This window comes from Meriones unguiculatus, assembly GCF_030254825.1.
Source record: "Meriones unguiculatus strain TT.TT164.6M chromosome 13 unlocalized genomic scaffold, Bangor_MerUng_6.1 Chr13_unordered_Scaffold_37, whole genome shotgun sequence".
NCBI lineage: Eukaryota > Metazoa > Chordata > Mammalia > Rodentia > Muridae > Meriones > Meriones unguiculatus.
Window position 1 is genome coordinate 6,601,078 of NW_026843647.1, and position 20,343 is coordinate 6,621,420.

Sequence of the window (20,343 nt, forward strand, 5' to 3'; positions counted from 1 at the left end):
GCTCTTTAGCTGAGCGGGGTTGAATGGTTGGTCTGCTCTGGTATAAGCGCTACTGCTGTGTACTGTGAGGGGATTTCAGCCAAGTTCCAAAGTTGCAACATGGTGAGTGTATGTCTGCTGCCCCCAGCCTGGTGGAGCAGGAGGCTGAACAGCAGGAGAAGCTGTTTAGGGTCCTTCCTAAGGCTGGGTGGGAACCAGCAGACAGAATTAGCCAACAGAGAGGCCCCGTTTCCTAGCCCTGAGCATAGCAGGGCATCTGAATATCTCGAGTATATTGACTTCTGGTTGGAAACAGAGAGAACTCACTTCTGGAACAGGAGGTTGAAATGAAAGCTTTATTTTCTGAGCTCAGGAAAGCGGTCAGTTCAGGTCTGAACGGTGCCCCAGTGTATGTTTTATTGTATGTTTAAAAGGTTAAATCCACAAGGTGAGGGCCCCTTGGAGAGAGTCGGGGACATCCAATCAAATGTGGGTTAAGCAAGGGAGTTTATGTTGGAGGCATTGCTGATCCAGTACACCTGAGCTCAAGACTTTTAAATGTTTTCTGAGACATTCGGCCTGGAACCTAAGGCCTCTAATTTATATCACTTAACATTTGTTCCAGAGCTCAAGGTGATAGGGCAACAAAGAAGTGTGTCATCTGACTGTTAGTAAGTGAGGGCTTTGTAATATATATATATTATACAATTTAAGGCACCTGATATATATATATATATATATAATTTAAAATATATATACAATTTATATGTATATAATGTATATAAATATACAATTTAAGGAACCTGGTTAAAGTAACAGCAAGTTTAACCAGTTAACTGATAATTAGGATAATGTTTCAATGTGTTCTGTGGAAAACGGCGCGGCAACCTTGGGACTGTAAAGTTAGGTTTATCTTGCTAGTAAAATGGAAGAGCTGCTTGGGGAAGGTTGGGCTCCGGAGGCCACCTCTTACACACTATGTGTATGCATGTTTTGTGGAAGTTGTAAATAACATATATATTGAGTAGCATTTCAGCTGTAATGTAAATGCATAGAACCGTTGATGTACAGGATTTTCAGTGCTTACGTGACAGGACATCACACCAAGTAGAATTTAGCAAAGGGATGTTTTAAAACAATCCATCCAAAAGTAGCATCCCAACCCAGCCTGTTATAGATTAGGATGCTAGGAAACTCGTTTACTCAAGAGGATAGTCAACAAATTTGTCTCCAGCCATAACCAAGGAGAAAGCCCCTGATTCATACTAACCATTGGCCCATCTCCATGTCAAGGAACAGACATCTAACAAGCTGCTTAGTGGGCAGAATCACAACATCAAAGCCTGATGTGCCATGAAGTTGCAGTTTTCTTCTTAAGAAAAGCATAGTTCAGCCACACGGGCAAGACATCTGATGAAAACAGTTGAACAGAGAAAACACTGTTGTGTTGAGGGCTGCCCTGACCAAACAAAGCCTTCCTTGAGGTCCTCATGATGGAGAATAATCTAACTTCTCACACTCCTCAAATATGCTTGGCAGAGCCACTATATCCTGTGGCCTAGGCCTTGGGAGATTTCCACAAGATTCTGAGTTATTTAAAATAAAGTACTGTTCCTTTTCTAAAACCAAAAATAGGGTGAGCAGCAGGGTAAGGACATTTGAGAAGTGCTTGCTTCTGATTCAGAAAACCCAAGTCTTTCAAACACATGGAGATACCCTCATCAGTTCCAAAGTCACTGTCGTGTTGGTAAATAATGTTATTGAGATCTTGTGTTTCCCTCATGCAGTATTGTTTTTTTAGACTCCTCATGATTTTATCCCATTGTATGAGAATTTCTGATCAATTCATAGATGTTTCCTGTTTACTTCCATTTCTTTCCAGGAAGTAGTGTACAAGATGCTATTCTTCTCAAGAAGCTTAGTTAGGATAAGATGTAGCTTGTACAAGACCTTCCCACCCTAGCTTTTTGTTGTTGTATTTTTTTAATTTTATTTTTATTAATTTTTATTTTATTAGTTTATTCACTTTCCATCCCAGCTGCATCCCCTTCCTGTTTCCTCTCCTAATCCCACATTCCCTTTCTCCTTCTCTCCCATGCCCCTCCCCAATTCCAATAATGGGGTAGGTCCTTCCCACTTCCATCTAACCCCAGTCCATCAGGTTTCATCAGGACCAGCTTCTCTGTATTCTTCTCTGGACTGACAAGGCTGTTCCCCCCTCAGGTGGAGGTGATCAAAGAGCCAGTCATTGAGTTCATGTCAGAGACAGTCCCTGTTCCCTCTACTAGGGAACCCCCTTGGACACTGAACTTCCATGGGCCACTTCTATGCAGGAGTTCTAAGTTATCTCCATGCATGATCCTTGCTTGGAGTATCAGTCTCAGAAATGACCCCTGTGCCCAGAGTTCTCGGTTCTGTTGCTCTTGTGGGGCTTTTTTTCCTTCCAGGTCCCCCTCTATCTTCCCCTTCCTCCCCCAAATTCCCTGCACTCTGCAAAAAGGTTGGCTCTGAATCTCAGCATATTTTTTTGATATCCTGCTGAGTAAAGTCTTTCAGAAGCCCTCTGTGATAGGCTCCTGTCCTGTTTCCTGTTTTCTCCCTCTTCCGATGTCTGTCTTGTTTGCCTTTCTCAATGAAGATTGAGCATCGTACCAGGGTCCTCCCTCTTGATCAGCTTCCTTAGGTGTACAGATTTTAGTATGATTATCCTATATTATATGTCTAATATCCACTTTTAAGTGAGTATATACCATGTGCCTCTTTCTGCTTCTGGGATACCTCGCTCAGGATGATCATTTCTAGATCCCACCTTTTGCTTGCTGATTTCATGCTTTCTTTGCTTTCAAATGCTGAGTAGTATTCCATTGTGTAAATAATTTCTGTATCCATTTCTCCGTAGAGGGACATCTGGGTTGTTTCCAGCTTCTGACTATTACAAATAAAGCTTCTATGAACATGGTTGAGCAAATGTCCTTGTTGTATACTTGAGTAACTTTTGGATATATGCCTAGGAGTGGTATAGCTGGATCTTGAGGAAGCACTATTCCTATTTGTCTTAGAAAGGGCCAGATTGATTTCCAAGATGGTTGTACAAGTTTAATTTCCCACCAGCAATGGAGGAGGGTTCTTCTTTCTCCACATCCTCTCCAGCATGTGTTGTCATTTGAGTTTTTGATCTTAGCCATTCTGATGGGTGTAAGGTGATATCTCAGGGTCATTTTGATTTGCATTTCCCTGAGACTAAAGATGTTGGGAATTTCTTTATGTGTTTCTCTGCCATTTAATGTTCCTCTATTGAGAATTCTCTCTTTAGCTCTGTACCCCATTTTTTAATTGGGTTACTTGATTTGATGCTTCTTAATTTCTTTATGTATTAGGATATTAGCCCTCTGTCAGATAGAGAGTTGGTGAAGATCCTTTCTCAATCTGTAAGCTGTCGTTTTGTTCTTATGACATTGTCCTTTGATTTATAGAAGCTTTCCAGTTTCATGAGGTCCCATTTATTGATTGTTGATCTTAGAGCCTGTGCTGTTGGTGTTCTGTTCAGGAAGTTGTCTCTTGTGTTAATGAGTTCCAGGCTCTTCTCTACTTTCCTTTTTAAGATGTTTAGTGTGTCTGGTTTTATGTTGAGGTTACAGAATGGTGTCAAGGAAGAAATGTTGATGAAACTTCAGCAGTATTTTTCCTTTCCACTAACAGCAAGCACAATGATGTGCCTTAAGGAACTCAATTCCAGGATTAAAAGAAGTTTCTGAGCTGCATAGGTTTCTCAGGTGTACATGGTGTTATGCATTTATATAGGACAGATTTCACATCTTCTGCTGGAATACATGTGGCAAGAAGGAGACATAAAATTACTATTTAACATTGTTTTGTTTATGGGAATCAGTAGGACTGGGTTTTCCTGCAGTCACTAGGGGGAATAACCTACAGGCTAATAGCCCACCTTTCTGGTGAGCTCCATTTACAGAGAGAGGTCTAGAGCATGGGGACTTTGAAAAAAGATCAGTTGTATCTAGAAGATAATATGAATAGTGTAGGTGTCACTTTGAGTTATTTTGTGGGTGTTGTGATGTTTCTGTTTATTTAATTTCTATATTTATACAATCATAGGTAACATTGGTCTACTTTTTTCTTGGTTGAGTTTCCTTAGGTATCTTGATGAAATCTTGACTATATTTTTGGGTTTATGTTCTTGGCACTTTTGATTCATTCTTTCACAAAAATTTTGCACAATTTTAATTGTTGTGGTTGTAAAGTAAGTATAGAATTCATATTTGTCTCTGTGTGTAATACATCTTCATAATCCTGTTGAGAATTCTGAGTTAGTTTTTCACGTGGTAAATTCAGTTGGTGGAATGCCATCATAAAATGGCTGGTTGCCACCAACTAAAGAGCATGCAGGTGCTGAACCTAGGCATCGTATGCATATCAACTGCTGGGCATCTTTGTCTTCATGTCGGTCACTAGCAATTGAAATAGGGCTGTCTGTGACATGGACACAGTTGTCTGTTTATGAATCACTTTGCACTAGCTGGGCTGCCTTCACTGTCCTCAGTGGAAGAAGATGCACTTAGTTCATATGTAACTTGATGTGTTGAAGGAGAGTTGGTGTGGGGAGGCTTCCCTTGCCTGAGAATAAGGGGAGGAGGAGTAGGGTAAGAGAGTGGATGGATGATACTAGGAAAATAGGAGGTATGAAGCTGCAAGCAGGATATAAAGTGAAAAAATAAATAAAGTAATGAGAAAATGGCTGGTTTCTATGTAAGTTAGAGATTCTTGTTGAGTTATGATTTTTATAGGATGCTCTTCAATTAAGGGTGGCAGTATCCCTAAGCAAGTGGCCCTGGGCTGGGTAAGAAAGCTAGCATTACATGAGAGGATGAAAAACAAGAGAGCAAGGCAGGAAACAATATTTACCATGGTTTTTGCCTAAGTTTTTTTAAAACGTGAGTTTTCTAGGCTTCCAAAATGAGGAGTCTGATCTGACAGGACCAAATAAGTTAACCCATTCATGACATGAGATGTTTGTGGTTAGGAGATTCATTCAAGGCATTACAGTAGCAGTTTGAAGAAAAAAGTTATGCCCCAAGTGACTTGGCTCCTGGAAAGAACTGATAATGTTCTCTTCTTTGAGGAATGTGGAAAATATTAGGACTTGAGATAGCAAACGTCCAAAGCTTAATTGGCTCTTCCTGTAGGACCTGGAATTTCAGAATGTTGAGTGTAGTACATACAGAGGAAATGGAGCTCATAGGATTTCAGTAGAAAATAGGCTCAATGAAAAATTATGCTAGAGGACATTTGTGTTTTAATTTGGCCTCAGATCTTTCTTATTATGGTCATAATCTAAAAAAATTAAGTAAGGTAGAGTTAAAAATTGGGGACTTATTACTTAGGTTGTGATGTTTGTTTTAAAACCTGGCTTGGATGTTAGTAATTAGTCAAGGCTATATTTGAATTCTTGATTCTCATGTGTCAGCTTTCTCAGTACAAGTGCAAAGATGGAAGATGCATCCCCAATGTGTTCTGTTTAGTCAACATGTTACCAATGTTAATATTAAAATGCTTAATAGAATGTATATATGTATATATATGTATGTATGTATGTATTGTTTGAAATTACATGCTTCTTTATGTTCTCATTTGTTACTCTATGGCACATCATGCAGAAGTTATACCTTGTAGAAGAATTTTCTAGAGGTTCTAGATAATACCACCACAATGACATTTCAAAGAAGAATGTCTGGGATGAAGCCTACTTCGTCATGTTAGATGGTATTTTTGGTATGTTCTTGGATTTGGTTTGCGATTATTTTATTGAGTATTTTTGCATCATTGTTCATAAAAGAGATTGGTCTGAAGTTCTCTTTCTTTTTGGGGGTCTTTGAGGATTTATCAAGGTGACTGTGGTCTTCCAAAAGGAGTTTGGCCATGTTGTGTCCATTTCTATTTTGTGGAATAATTTGAAGAATATCAGTTTTCACTCTTCATTGAAGGTCTTGTATACTTCTGCTCTGAAATCATCTCGCCCTTGGATTTTTTTGGTTGGAAGGATTTTGATGGCTGCTTCTACATTTTTAGGCAGTATAAGACTATTTAATATCTTTACCTGATTTTGATTCAACTTTGGTAAGTGGAATCTAACAAGAGAATTGTATATTTCATTTAGATTTTTAAATTTTGTAGCATATAGGCTTTTGACATAAGAGCTAATAGTTCTTTGGATTTTTTCAGTGTCTGTTATCTTGCTCTCTCTTCCTTTCAGACTGTGAATTTGGATCGTGTCTTTCTGCCATTTACTTAGTTTGACTAAGAGTTTGTCTATGTATTTGATTTTCTCAAAGAACTAGCTCTTGGTTTTGTTGATTTATTTTGAATTATTATCTCTGTTTCTAATTTATTGATTTCAGCCCTGAGTTTGGTTAGTCCTAGTAGTCTACTCCTGTTGGGTGTGTCTGCTTCTTTTTTCTAGGGCTTTCAAGTGTGCCATTCAGTTGCTTGTATGGGATGCCTCCAATAGCATATGAAGGCCTTTAGTGCTATTAAACTTCCTCTTAGGACTGCTTTCATTGCATCCCATGAGTTTGGGTATGATGTACCTTCATTTTCATTGAATTGTAGGAGGTTCTTTCTTTATTTCTTCCCTGACCTAGATTTCATTGAGTAGAGAGTTGTTCAGTTCCCACATATGTGTAGGGTTTTTGTTATTTCTGTTATTGTTGAGGTCCATCATGGTCTGATAGGATACAAGATATTATTTCAGTCTTGTTGTATTTGTTGAGGACTGGTTTGTGACCTACTATATGTTCAGTTTTGGAGAAGGGTCCGGGAGATGCTGAAAGAAGATAGATTCTTTTCTGTTTGGGTTAAAAAATTCTCTAGATATCTGTTAGGTTCATTTGATTCATGACATCCATTTGTGTCATTTTCTCTCAGGTTAAGTCCTTTTCCATTGCTCTGTCCCTTGATGATAGTGACATATTGACCTCTCCCACTATTAATGTATGGTAATTGGTATGTTCTTTAAACTTTGTTAATGTTTCTTTTACAAATGTGGGCATCTTTGTATTTGGGGCATTGTTGCTCAGAATACAGATGCCATCTTGGTGGAATTTTCCTTTGATGAGTAGGAAGTATCCTTCCTCATTTCTTATTTATTTATTTATTTATTATTTAGGAGCAATAACTGATATCAGGCAATATTTTCAAAGTTTGAAAGTATGTGTAACAGCATAGTTTTTTTTAATCTTTCAACATTTTATTGTTTTCTTTTTTAATTTGTATTAATGATAGTGTATTCACTTTGTATCCCCCCTGTATCTTCCTCCTTCCTCCCCTCCCAATCCCACCCTCCATCTTTCCCACCCCTGTCCCTCTCCCAGTCCACTGATAAGGGAGGTCCTCCTCCCCTTCATTCTGATCCTAGTCTATCAGGTCTCATTAGGAGTGGCTGCATTGTCTTCTTCTGTGGCCTAGCAAAGCTGATCTCCCATCAAGGGTAGGTGATCAAAGAGTAGCCCAATGAGTTTCTTTCAGAGACAGACCTTGTCCCCATTACTATGAAGCCCACTTGGATACTGAACTGCCATACTGAAACTTTGTGCAGGCGTTTCAGGCCATCTCCATGAGCGGTCCTTGGCTGGAGTATCAGTTTCAAAAAGGACCCCTGTGCCCAGAATTTTTGGAACTGTTGCTGTCCTTGTGGAGCTCCTGTCCTCTCCAGGTTTTACTATCTCCCAATTCTTTCATAAGATTCCGTGCACTCTGCCCAAAGTTTGGCTATGAGTCTCAGCATCTGCCTCAATACACTGCAGGGTAGAGCCTTTCAAAGGCCCTCTGTGGTAGGCTCCTGTCCTGTTCCCTGTTTTCTCCCTCTTCTGATGACCATCCTTTTTGACTTTCTGCATGGGGTTTGAGCTTCTTGGCCAGCATATTCCTTCCTGATTAACTTCCTTGGGTGTACAGATTTTAGTATTTTATCCTATATTTTATATCCTATATGCACTTATGAGTGAGTATATACCCTGTGAATCTTTCTGCTTCTGGGATACCTCACTCAGGATGGTCTTTTCCACTTCCCACCATTTACCTGCAAATTTCATGTTTTCTTTGTTTTTCATTGCTGAGTAATATTCCATCGTATAGATATACCACAATTTCTGTATCCATTCCTCAACTGAAGGGCATCTGTGCTGTTTCCAGCTTCTGGCTATTACAAATAAGGCTATTACAAACATAGTTGAGCAGATGTCCTTGTTGTATACTTGAGCACCTTTTGGATATATGCTTAGGAGTGGTATAGCTGGATCTTGAGGAGGCGCTATTTCTAATTGTCTGAGGAAGTGCCAGGTTGATTTGTAAAGTGGTTGTATAAGTTTACATTCCCACCAGCAATGAAGGATGGTTCCCCTTTCTCCAAATCCTATCCAGCATGAGTTGTCACTTGAGTTATTTGTCTTAGTCATTTTGATGGGTGTAAGGTGAAATCTCAGGGTGGTTTTGATTTGCATTTCCCTGATGACTAGGAATGTTGAACATTTCTTTAAGTGTTTCTCTGCCATTCTATATTCCTCTATTGAGAATTCTCTGTTTAGCTCTGTACCCCATTTTTTTTAATTTGGTTTACTTGATTTGTTAGTGTTTAACTTCTTGAAAACTTTATAAATACTGGATATTAACCTTCTGTCAGATATAGAGTTGGTGAAGATCCTTTCCCAATCTGCAGGCAGTCATTTTGTTTTGACAATAGTTTCCTTTGAGTTATAAAAGTTTTTCAGTTTCATGAGGTCCCATTTATTGATTATTGCTCTTAGAGCCTGTACTGTTGAAGTTCTGTTCAGGAAGTTGTCTCCTGTTCCAATGAGTTCAAGGCTCTTCCTCACTTTTTCTTCTAACAGGGTTAGTATTTCTGGTTTTATACTGAGGTCTTTGATCCACCTGAACTTTAGTTTTATGCAGAGTGATAAATATGGATATATTTGCATTTTCCTACATGTAGACATCCATTTAGACCAGCACCTTTTGTTGAAGATGATATCTTTTTTCCATTGTATGGTTTTGGCATCTTTGTCAAAAATCAGGAGTCCATATTGTGTGGCTGTATTTCTGGGACTTCTATCCGATTCCGTTGATCCACTAGTTGGTGTATATGCAAGTACCATGCAGTTCTTATTACTGTTGCTTATTACAGTTTGAGATCAGGGATGGTGATACCCCCAGAAGATCTTTTATTATGGAAGATTGTTTTAGCAATTCTGGGTTTCTTGTTATTCCATATGAAGTTGGGAATTTTTCTTTCAAGGTCTGTAAAGAATTGTGTTGGTAATTTGATAGGAATTACATTAAATCAGTAGATTGTGTTTGGTAAGAGGACCAATTTTACTATGTTAATCCTGCCAAGCCATGAGCATGAGAGATCTTTCAATCTTCTGATATCTTCTTCTATTTCTTTAGAGACTTGAAATTTTTTCATACAATTCTTTGACTTGCTTGGTTAGGGTCACACCAAGGTACTTTATATCCTTTTTTACTATTGTGAAGGGTGTTGTTTCCCTAATTTCTTTCTCGGCCCTTTTGTCTTTTGTATACATGAGGGCTACTTATTTTTTGAGTTGATTTTGTATCCAGCCACATTGCTGAAAGTGTCAGCTTTAGGGTTTCCCTGGTAGAATTTTTGGGGTCACTCAGCTATACTATCAATCATCTGAAAATAGGGATACTTTGACTTCTTCCTTTCCCATTTGTATCCCCTTGATCTTCTTTAATTGTCTTATTACTCTAGCAAGGACTTTAAGAACTATGTTGAAGAGATATGGAGGGAGGGGGCAGCCTTGCCTTGTCCCTGAATTCAGTGAGATTGCTTTATGTTTCTCTCCATTTAGCTTGATGTTGGCTATAGGATTGCTGTATTTCGCCTTTACTATGTTTAAGTATGTGCCCTGTATCCCTGATCTCTCCAATACTTTAAACATGAATGAATGCTGGATTATTTTCAAATGCTTTTTCAGCAACTAAGGAGGTTATCATGTGTTTATTTGTCTTTCAATTTGTTAATATGGTGGATCATATCGATGGATTTTTGCATATTGAACCACCCCTGCATACGTGGCCTGAAGCCTACCTGGTTGTAGTGGATGATATCTTTGATGTGTTTTTATATTGGGTTTGCAAAGTATTTTGTTGAGTATTTTTGCATTAATGTTCATAAGAGAGATTGGCCTGAAATTGTCTTTATGCTGGGGTATCCAGGGCTGCTTGCTCCTGAATAACTGGGTTCTGGAGATGCCATATTGCTTTGTCTTTTGTTGGTTGAGCTTTTACACTGGCCTCTACCCATTGGGATATCTGAGGTGTTGGATGTTAGTTTCTCGTACTTCCTGGAATCCTGTGGTGGGTCGAATCCCCTTGGCAGGAAGATTTTTCCCAAAGGAGCTTTCCTCCGTTTTTTAGGTATAGTCACTGAATGGCAGGTGTTTTTCAGGAATTGCCACAGCTCATCTCAGGCATACAGACCTGAGTAGTAATTGTTGCCTTTGTTAGTAAAGGGGGCTATCCTCTCACCCAGAGAAGTTCTGGAGACAGCTGCCCTGCTGCTGGGTTTCTTGCTGTAAATTTAGTGAGCTGCTACTGTAACCTGGTGGTTTGGTCAGTTTAGTTAGGGATAACTGGTTGTCCCTTGGAGCAGTATCTGGGGGTTGATCTCAGGGCACCCAGGCTTCTGTAGGTCTGAGTTTGGAGCTCTGTGCCCCAGTACCCAAGTGGTAATCAGTGGCAGACAAACACCACTCTCATGTGTACAGCAAAAGGCTAGAGTCTGGAGCCTGTGTATTATAACCAGAAACTTTTCTGGAGCTAGGTGTCCTGAGGTAGGGCCAGATATTCCCCCACCTTTGGGTTTTCTCCCAACAGGAAGACCCAGTCTGTATTTTTGGGGGGGCTGGGCGTGTAGAGTGCATAGGCACTCACCTGTGAGTTGTTGCTCCAAGCTGGTTACTGGACAGGAACCTGAGAACTTTTCCCAAGAACATTCCTGTATGTGGTGGTGGTAGTGGGGGAGGCGTCAACTGAGTGCTCTAAGCTGGGATCTGCTGTTTCCCTCCCTGTGTTTTTTTTCCCAACAGGAAAAACCAGCCTCTAGTGCCCTGGGGCACACAGTTCTGTCGGTGAGGAAGAGTCGAGTGGGAGGGGCTGGTGGCTGAAACCCCACTCAGGGCTGGCTACTGTGCGCCAACAGGTCTGCAGGACCTTTTCCAGGGATAGACTGGGTGACCTTCTGTCAGTCCCACTTGCTTCCTTCCCTGTGGGTGTTCTTGAAACAGGGACTCCCAGTCTCTGGTGCCCTGGGGTGCACAGTTCTGCCTGGGAAGGTGATCAAGACATGCTTCTTGGGTCTATTTGCTTGAAAACCTTACTCCTGCCACAACAGCCCAGGAAATTTTCCAGGGATTAGCTGGGTGCTTTGAGGTTGAACCCAATTGTTTTTCTCATCATTGGGTTTCTTATCACCTGGTAAACACAGTCAGTGGTGTTTGTGGGCCAATAGTTCCAACTATTTGTCACTGTGCAGTCTCTGCTACCCTGCTGATCATACACAATGTGTGATCAGCCCTGCCATCTGGGATCTGTTTTTAATTTTTACTGAATATGAGTATTTTGATTGTATGCATGAATATGAACCTCTTGTGTGCCTGATCCTCACAGTAGTCTGATGATGTGTGCAGAACTCATGAACTTATAGCAGTTGATAGTAGTAGGTCCCAGTTAAACACTGACAATTGAGTTCAATTATTTGCAAGAGCAGCAAGAGCTCCTCACTGCTGAACCATCTCTCCTGCCTTATGTTGCTTACTTATGATCATCATTTACATTGCTAATATTTTCATCTTTCTATTTTTAGCTATTTAAACATGCATTCCTTTTAGTAAGATCTTATTAAAGTTACAGTTTAAGCTAGGGCATTGTAGATTTCTGGAAAATGAATACACAACTGCAGTGAATGTATAATTCCTTGTAGAAGCTTCAGTAAACACCTCTCAGGTCTTTCCATCTTTTGTGTTTGTTTTATTGACTTATAGGGGAGACCCTGTCTTACTATATAGGTCTAGCTCTCCTAGAACACTATGTATAGATCATGCTGGCATCCAATTCAATAAGATATACCTGTGTCTGCCTCCTGAGTGATGGAATTAAAGGCATGACGGAATATACCCAGCTTGTCCATCATTTTTTTGTAGTTAGTAACTGTTCATAAATTTCTCTGATGTGTACTTAGTACTGTTCATCTGTTAATTTCTCTCTGTGTGTCTCTGTCTCTCTCTTTCTATTTTGCTTTCTTCTCTCTGTTTGTCTTTGTCCACATTAATTGCCATGACTATTCCAAACCTCTATCCTATTCAGATATGACAGTTAAACTTTGTTATTCCGTTTTCTTCTAAAATGACTTAGTGATAACATTAACACTTATTTTTTTTTAATAGAAAAGTTTTAATCTTTATTTTAAACTATAGACTATACATGATTTAGAAAGGAAAATATACAAAACAATGATCAAAGAATAATCATGTGTTCTATGCCTTTTCTTTTGTCTGGGAATTCAGAAATATGATGTTGTCAGCTATGATTATTGTTGCTTGCCACTCACATTATTTTTATCCATCTATTCACTGTAGTACAATTTCCCTTCCACAAATATATGAGCCCCCATTTTCATATACTGGTATGCCAAATCTCTGATCCATGGTCAAAACATGATATCCAGTGTCATGTTGTCTTTTTACTGACGCCACCCATCTGTTCCCTGTCACCTGATAGGCACATCTCATTTGTTACTAGATAAAATATGATGACTGTGTTTTTTCCTTCCTTCTTATGACAGCGTCCTGACCTACTTGCCCAAGTAACTAAAGATGATTCATAAATCACTCAAGAACCCAACTAATGTCTAATTCATATTCATGCCTTACAAACTAATGAAATGCCTTTAACAAAGATTTCCAAAGCACACCTTTGGTTTTCCTTACAATCTAACCTTTAAGCTTTTTCTTCTCCCCTCGTTCACCTGATGCACAGCACCCAACTATCTAACACTGGCACTTCTGTGTCAGAAAATAAATGGAAGCAGCACTAGAATTATATGATTCTATTGCCAATGAAGTATAAATTTATATTGTTTCTACTCTTTTTGTTGTACAAATGCATGGCATATTTTAGAATTCAGTGACCTTCAACGATGTGCATGTGAAATTCAGCCAAGAAGAGTGGGCCTTGCTGGAACCATCACAGAAACAACTCTACAATGATGTGATGCTAGAGACCTGTAAAAACCTCACTGCTATAGGTAAGACAGCAAATTTTCTTTCACTTTTAAAATAAGGAGACAAGTCTTACTTTGTTATCGATCCTTTTCTATGATTCCAATTGAGAATGAGGAGGAATGAGGTGAATAAATCAGGCATGGTTCTAAGGGTCATAGAAGATAGTGATTTAAGTTTTGCCTTAATAATAACATGATATTTCCAATAATATATATTTTCTCGTACTATATTTTAGGCTACAATTGGAATGACCATAATATTGAAGAACATTTTCAAAGTTCTACAAGTAATAAAAGGTAACTTTATGTGCACATTGATATAGATATGAATCTTAAGAAATTTTAATGTGTCCTGGATGTTTGGTTTTTGTTTGATTGTTTGTTGGCTGCTTTTAATTTTTTGTTTTTAAAATAGTTTTTTTTTTCTGTGTAGCTGTGGCTTGACTTAGACTTGCTTGTTAGAACAATGTGATCTCAATATCACACAGATCTGCCTGCTTCTGCCTCCACAAATGCTGGGATTAAAGGAATGTACCAGCACACCTGGCTGTGTCCTGGAGAATTTAAAGAAAAGCAACAGTGTAAAAAGAGCACTGCTGTAAGTGTACTGATGATCATTAAAATCTCACAATTCCACGTACTTCAATGTCAGGTATCTGATTTGTGTTTGCAAGGCACTCCCCTAAGATAGAAGAAAATAAAATAATGTTGTAACAGAAAATACCATTTAAATCATATAGACATTACAGCTACTGAGTTGAACTGCCAATCTGTTTAGTCTCATTCTATCTACTCAGATATTGTAAGAGGTATACACATTGAATAGGTGATCAGTATGTGTCCAAAACCTTCTAATAAGCAAATATGTCATAGTACAACCAGTGTTACTCATATTCATGCAGTAACAGTGTAAAGTTTAGTGAAAGGAACAGCTTATTAGAGTCAAGAATATAGTTGTGGAGAAAACTTAATCCCTATATGACATGTCTATGATGAACAAAAAAAAAAACTGTGTTAATTCAATGTGGGAATATTTATCATTCTTGTAATTTAAATTGGTATATCATATGTCACAATGTTTATAAGACACATGAGCATAGAGATATTGAAAGAAGCAATGTACCTGTGTTTCTCCAAGAATAATTAATTTTGTAGAAGTCCCCACTTTGAGTAGATTTTCTGAATGTGATAAAAGGTAACAGTTAATTGGTTTTGCAACTTCACTGAGAATTCATCAGCAAAATCATACTGCTGAAAATACCTATGAATACTAGAAATTTGGAACTTCTTCTGCTTGTCCTGGCTCACTTTGTAAATGAATTGTCATTCATACCGTACAAAAATTTGTGAATTGGATTGCTTTGGTAAAACTCTATATTCTTACAATACTCTTCATATACACGAGAAAACCTCTTATAGAAAAATGATGGTATAAAACTGAACCACATAACAAATGCTCTTACTATCACAGAGATCTTCAAAAATACCCATAATGAAGGGGAATGCCATGAATGTAAATAAAATGATAAAAGTTTAAGATTTGATTCTTCTTTATCATTAGATCAAATTATAAAATTAATTCATATAGATAAATATATTTATTAGTGTAATCAAATGACTGGTCAATATTTCACATGTGCCAATTATCTTTGCAGGCATGAAAGCAGTCGTACTGGAGAGAAACCTTTTAAACGCACTCTATGTGGTAAATCCTTCCACCATACCACTGTTCTCATAAGCCATAAAAGAACACACACTGGAGAGAAGCCTTATAAATATAATCAATGTGGTAAAGCCTTTGCAAAAAACAGTCAGCTCATACGTCATAAAAGAACACATACTGGAGAGAAACCTTATGAATGTAACCAGTGTGGTAAAGCCTTTGCACAAAGCAGTCATCTCATAAGCCATAAAAGAACACACACTGGAGAGAAACCATATGAATGTAATGAGTGTGGCAAAGCCTTTGCACAAAGCAGTAATCTCATAACTCATAAAAGAACACACACTGGAGAGAAACCTTATGAGTGTTACCAGTGTGGTAAAGCTTTTGCAAAAAACTGTCATCTCATAAGCCATGAAAGAACACACACTGGAGAGAAACCTTATGAATGTAACCAGTGTGGTAAAGCCTTTGCACAAAACAGTACTCTCTTAAGCCATAAAAGAACACACACTGGAGAGAAACCTTATGAATGTAACCAGTGTGGTAAAGCCTTTGCCGAAAACAGTCATCTCATAAGCCATAAAAGAACACACACTGGAGAGAAACCTTATGAATGTAACCAGTGTGGTAAAGCCTTTGCACAAAACAGTCATCTCATAAGACATAAAAGAACACATACTGGAAAGAAACCTTATGAATATACCCAATGTGATAAAGCCTTTGCACAGCAGTCTCCGGAAACATGAAAAAACGCACAGTGGAGAGAAGCCTGGTTTGGATAATTAGTGTGATAAAACCTTTGCATATAACAGTCATCTCCTAAGACAACAGCACATTCTGGACGGAAACCATATGACTTAACAGTGTGGAAAAGCCTTTGCACATAACATCTCCTAATACATAAAAGAAAACATACTGGAAAGAAGCTGTCTGACTATAACCAATGTGAAAAAACTTTTGCACTTCAGAATCATCCTCACACTCATGAAAGAAATCCTAATGGACAGTGCTTTTAACATGGTGAAACTATTCCATATTTGTATAATCTTCATCATCATGAAAGGATTCATACTGGAGAGAACTTATAAATGTGTTAAAATGGTGAAGCCTTGCACAAATCTAGAGTCATCATCATCATAAAAGTATCCTTACTGGAGAAGAATTCCTTGAGTATAAGCAATATGGAAAGGCCTTTGTGTTCTTTGGTCTACTGAGATCCAACAGAACTGAAAAATTAGCTCAAATAGAAATTACTTCCCTTTTGTGAAGGGGAAGGGGAAAGGGAATAGGGGCAATAGGAATGGAGGGTAGTAATGGGGGAGAGAAGGGAGGGAGGGGAATTATGATTGGAATGTAAAGTAAATAAACTTATTTTTTAAAAGAATACAACGAATGGTAAATATCAATTACATGCAAAAGTATTATAAAATGTGTTTAGGGAAGACTTATTATAAACATGATTCTCTACATTTACTGTTTTCAGTTGCCTCACTTTAGACAAGAAAAGTTCAGTCCAGTGGATGAATATGTAGGGAATGGTGAACTAACACCAGCCAGGAAGTTCTCTGAGAGTAATAGAACAGTGGTAGTCTGTAGAAGTTTCTTTGTGTATACATGTATATCGTTCAAGGGGTTCTATTGAAAACCATCACAACCCAGACTGAATTTTGAGATGTGAAGGAGGAGGCTTTCTCTTCCATGTATGACCCTGCTGCTGGCCTAGTTGTGTAACCATGCAAGGATGAGTTTTCTGTGCCTGACTTCAACTGGGGAGTGTCTTTAGACATAGATGCTACTAGCCAAATTTGATAGATGGCTTTTGACACTGATCCCTGCTAACTCTCTCCTCCCTTTAAATATAGGATGATTAGGATCTGTGCTCTTGTTCATACGATAGGAATGTGCTATTTAATGCAAATCAAGCATTCTTGAACTACCTAGTTTTAAACGATTATATACACCTATCCTTGGAGCATCCCAATCATTTCCCAAGGGGTTTATAGCGTCTGTTTTCTGGAATTAAAGTTGAACTTATTTCCTGAGGTGGTTCCTCTAGACAGAAGGAGAAGCAAGTTCTTTGAAATGCTTGTGATCAAATGTTTCAGACTTCATAGCATTTCATATTTTACATGTTTCTGGATGTGAGATGGTCAATTAAACATTGTCTTGTGAGTGGGACTCTGTAAAATGAGTTATACTTAGTGTTAATTTCACAGTAAGGTTGCAGGCAAGCTTCAGGGTATGGAGTCTTCTGACGTGAGCAGAGTGGCCTATGGAGAAGTATTAAGAGCAGAAATATTATTTCCTTGTTTTAATAGCTGAGTAGTATTGTGATAAGACATGGGTGGATGGCAGAGGAAGGAAACTCACCTTGTGAGTGGACTAGGGGAAGAGTATAGAGGGAAGGGGAAGGATGGGACTAATAAGAGTTGAGGGAGGGGCCTTCAGCCAGGATATATAATGAATAAATTGTAAAAAATTAAAAATAATTAATAAAAGAAACAAAGAATTAGGAAAACAAAACCAGAGAGTAAAAATTTGAGTTCAGTCTGGGTAACTGCTCTTGCTCAAAAAAAAAAAAGATATAAAGAAAGAAAAGATTAAGCATCTTACCATGCTTTTCCTTCTTGATTAGCTTCCCTAGGTCTACAGATTTTAGTACGATCATCCTATATTATATGTCTAATATCCACTTATATGTGAGTATGTACCATGTGTGTCTTTCTGCTTCTGAGATACCTTACTCAGGATGATCATTTTTAGATCTCACCATTTGCCAGCAAATTTAATGATTTCTTTGTTTTTAATTGCTGAGTAGTATTCCATTGTGTAAATGTACCGCAATTTCTTTATCCATTCCTCAACTGAGGGACATCTGGCTTGTTTCCAGCTTCTGGCTATTACAAGTAAAGCTGCCATGAACATGGTTGAGCAAATATCCTAGTTGTATACTTGAGCATTTTTTGGATATATGCCTAGGCGTGGTATAGCTGGATCTTGAGGTATCACTATTCCTAATTGTCTGAGAAATAACAGGAGCCTATCACAGAGGTCCTCTTAAAGACTCTACCCAGCAGAGTATCAAAACATATGCTGAGATTCAGAGCTAAACATTTTGCAGAGTGCAGGGAATGGTATGAAAGAAGGGGGAAATAGAAATATCTGGATGGAACAGGAGCTCCACAAGGAGAACAACAGAATCAAAAGGTCTGGGCACAAGAGTCTTTTTGAGACTGATATGCTAAACAAGGACCATGCATGGAGATAAATTAGAACCCCTACACAGAAATAGTCCAATGCATCTCTGTATCCAAGAGGGTTCCCAATAATAGTACTAGGGACCATCTCTGACTTGAACTCATAGGCTAGTTCTTGGATCAGCTCCACCTGAGTGGGGAACTATCTTTCCAGTCCACAGAGAAAGACAAAGAAGCCAGTCCTGATGAGACCTGATTGACTATAGTCAGATGGAAAGGGAGGAAGTCCTCCCCTATCACTGGACTGGGGGAGAGACATAGGAGAAGAAGAGGGAGGGAGGGTGAGTTTGAGAGGGGATGGTGGAGGGGCTACAGCTGGGATACAGAGTGAATAAACTATAATTATTAAAATAAAAAAGAAAAGAAAAATTTCAAAAATGTTTAATAAAAGAAAGGAGAATCAAAGATGGTGGTACCAAGAGGACAGTTTCTGCAGAGCAGTAGAGCAGTGACTACACAGCAAGCAACAGACCAAACTCTGAGCCCTAAAACAACAGCAATTGTGTTTCCAAGTTAAGAACAAACCCCACAGAGTGGGCAGTAATCGCTTCTTTTCTAAGGCCACCCAGATAAACCATGGAAGAGTTCCTGGGTCCCTGCAGGCAATAGGTCACCAGCCCAGAGCCACATGACTGTGTGCTCTGGTCACCATCCCAGACTGTACTGTGGGCCCCATAACACCAGAGATTGGGATTTCCAGGCTAGAGAAAACCCCATGGAGTAGGAAGCAATCAGGACTAACCTCAGGTCACCCAGAAAATCCCTGAAAAAGGTCTGGGCTCTAGAAGGTGCTCAGGCCAGAGAGCTGCTTATATGCCCAAATCACTGTCCCACACAGAACTGTGGGCACCAAAGCACCAGGGACCAGGTTTCCTGTTGGGAGGAAACCCCATGGTGAAAGAAACATCAAGTCCAACCTCAGGGCATCCAGTGGAATTCCCCCACACTCCCCCAACAACTTCTCATGAAAAGTTTTTGGGTTCCTTCAGATGCCCAGTCAGCATCATAGAGCCACTTACCTGCTCCTGTGTGTTCTACTCAACATCCTAGACTGAACTGTGGACCCGAAATCGGGACAGACTGGGTCACCCTGTTGGGAGGTAACCATAGGGTGGGGGAAACATCAGTTCCAAACTCGGAACAGCAGTTCAGGAAAAGTTTCTGGGTTTCCACAGGCTCCAGGATCTAGTGTCCTGCTGCATGCATGACTGCTTCACTTACCTGCTGCTGATCATCGCTTGGGTACTGAGGCACAGAGCTCCAAACTCAGATCTACAGAAACCTGGGATCCACAGATCAACACTAGACAAAACAGTCCCAGCATGATTCTTAAATCCTTAGCAGGGTGGCAGTTCTACCCTAGCCTCGCTCTAACAACAGAGGAAACATTCTGTCTGTACGCCCTCAGGAACACAGAGCTAAAGTCAGTCTCACTGTTATCTGCAGTCTGTGGCCTGGAACACAAAATGTGTACCTGAAACCATTCAAGAAAAAGACTGGCAGGCATGAAGGTGCAGACTTGTAATTGGAGGACAAGAAGCTGAGGGAGGAAGATGAGTTCCAGACAAACCTGGGCTTCATGTTTCCAACTGCTTGTCCCATCAAAACCCAGAGAACTGGACTGAAGATATGGCTCAGTAATTAAGACACATGCTGCTCTTACAGATGACTGTGTTAGGCTTCCCAGAACCTGTATCAGGTGGCTCACAACCACCTCTAGCTCTTGGGCATCTCTTACCCTCTTCTGGCCTTTGCCAGGCATGTATACCCACATGCACACAGATAAATTAAATCTACTTAAAAATTGAGAATGACAGACAGAGAGATATGGATGGGTGGACACAGCATGAGCTCGCCCTGCACTGGAGACTACTACTGTGCCTAAGACCTCTCACTGTGCCTGCCAAGCTGCTGTGCCCATCGACCTGCTGCAGCTCCTGCACCCATCAACCTGCTGTAGCTCCTGCTAACCCTATGTCAAGTCCATCAAATCTTCTGCTACTTTTTCTGTTCATCACTGCACAATAGTTCACTCTTTTTTTTCTCTTTCTTGAGGTGTGGTCTCATATGCCCTTATCGTGGTCTGTAGCTGAGGGTGACCACAAGCCTGAACAGTCTTTTGAGCT

At 39.4% G+C, this 20,343-nt stretch overlaps 2 protein-coding genes across 2 annotated transcripts in view; one reads left to right on the plus strand and one right to left on the minus strand.

The window, feature by feature from the left end:
- The window catches only part of LOC132650964 (zinc finger protein ZFP2-like), a gene marked incomplete at its 5' end in the record, with an annotated part of 191,281 nt that overhangs the window by 60,338 nt on the left and 110,600 nt on the right, over positions 1 to 20,343 (minus strand). The gene's annotated exons all lie outside the window — the stretch shown is intronic.
- LOC132650981 (zinc finger protein ZFP2-like) lies at positions 15,047 to 15,652 on the plus strand (the record flags this gene model as incomplete). The annotated part of the gene is made up of 1 exon (XM_060376307.1): positions 15,047 to 15,652. A coding segment is annotated over one exon (606 nt), but the record flags the coding sequence as incomplete, so codon positions are not given.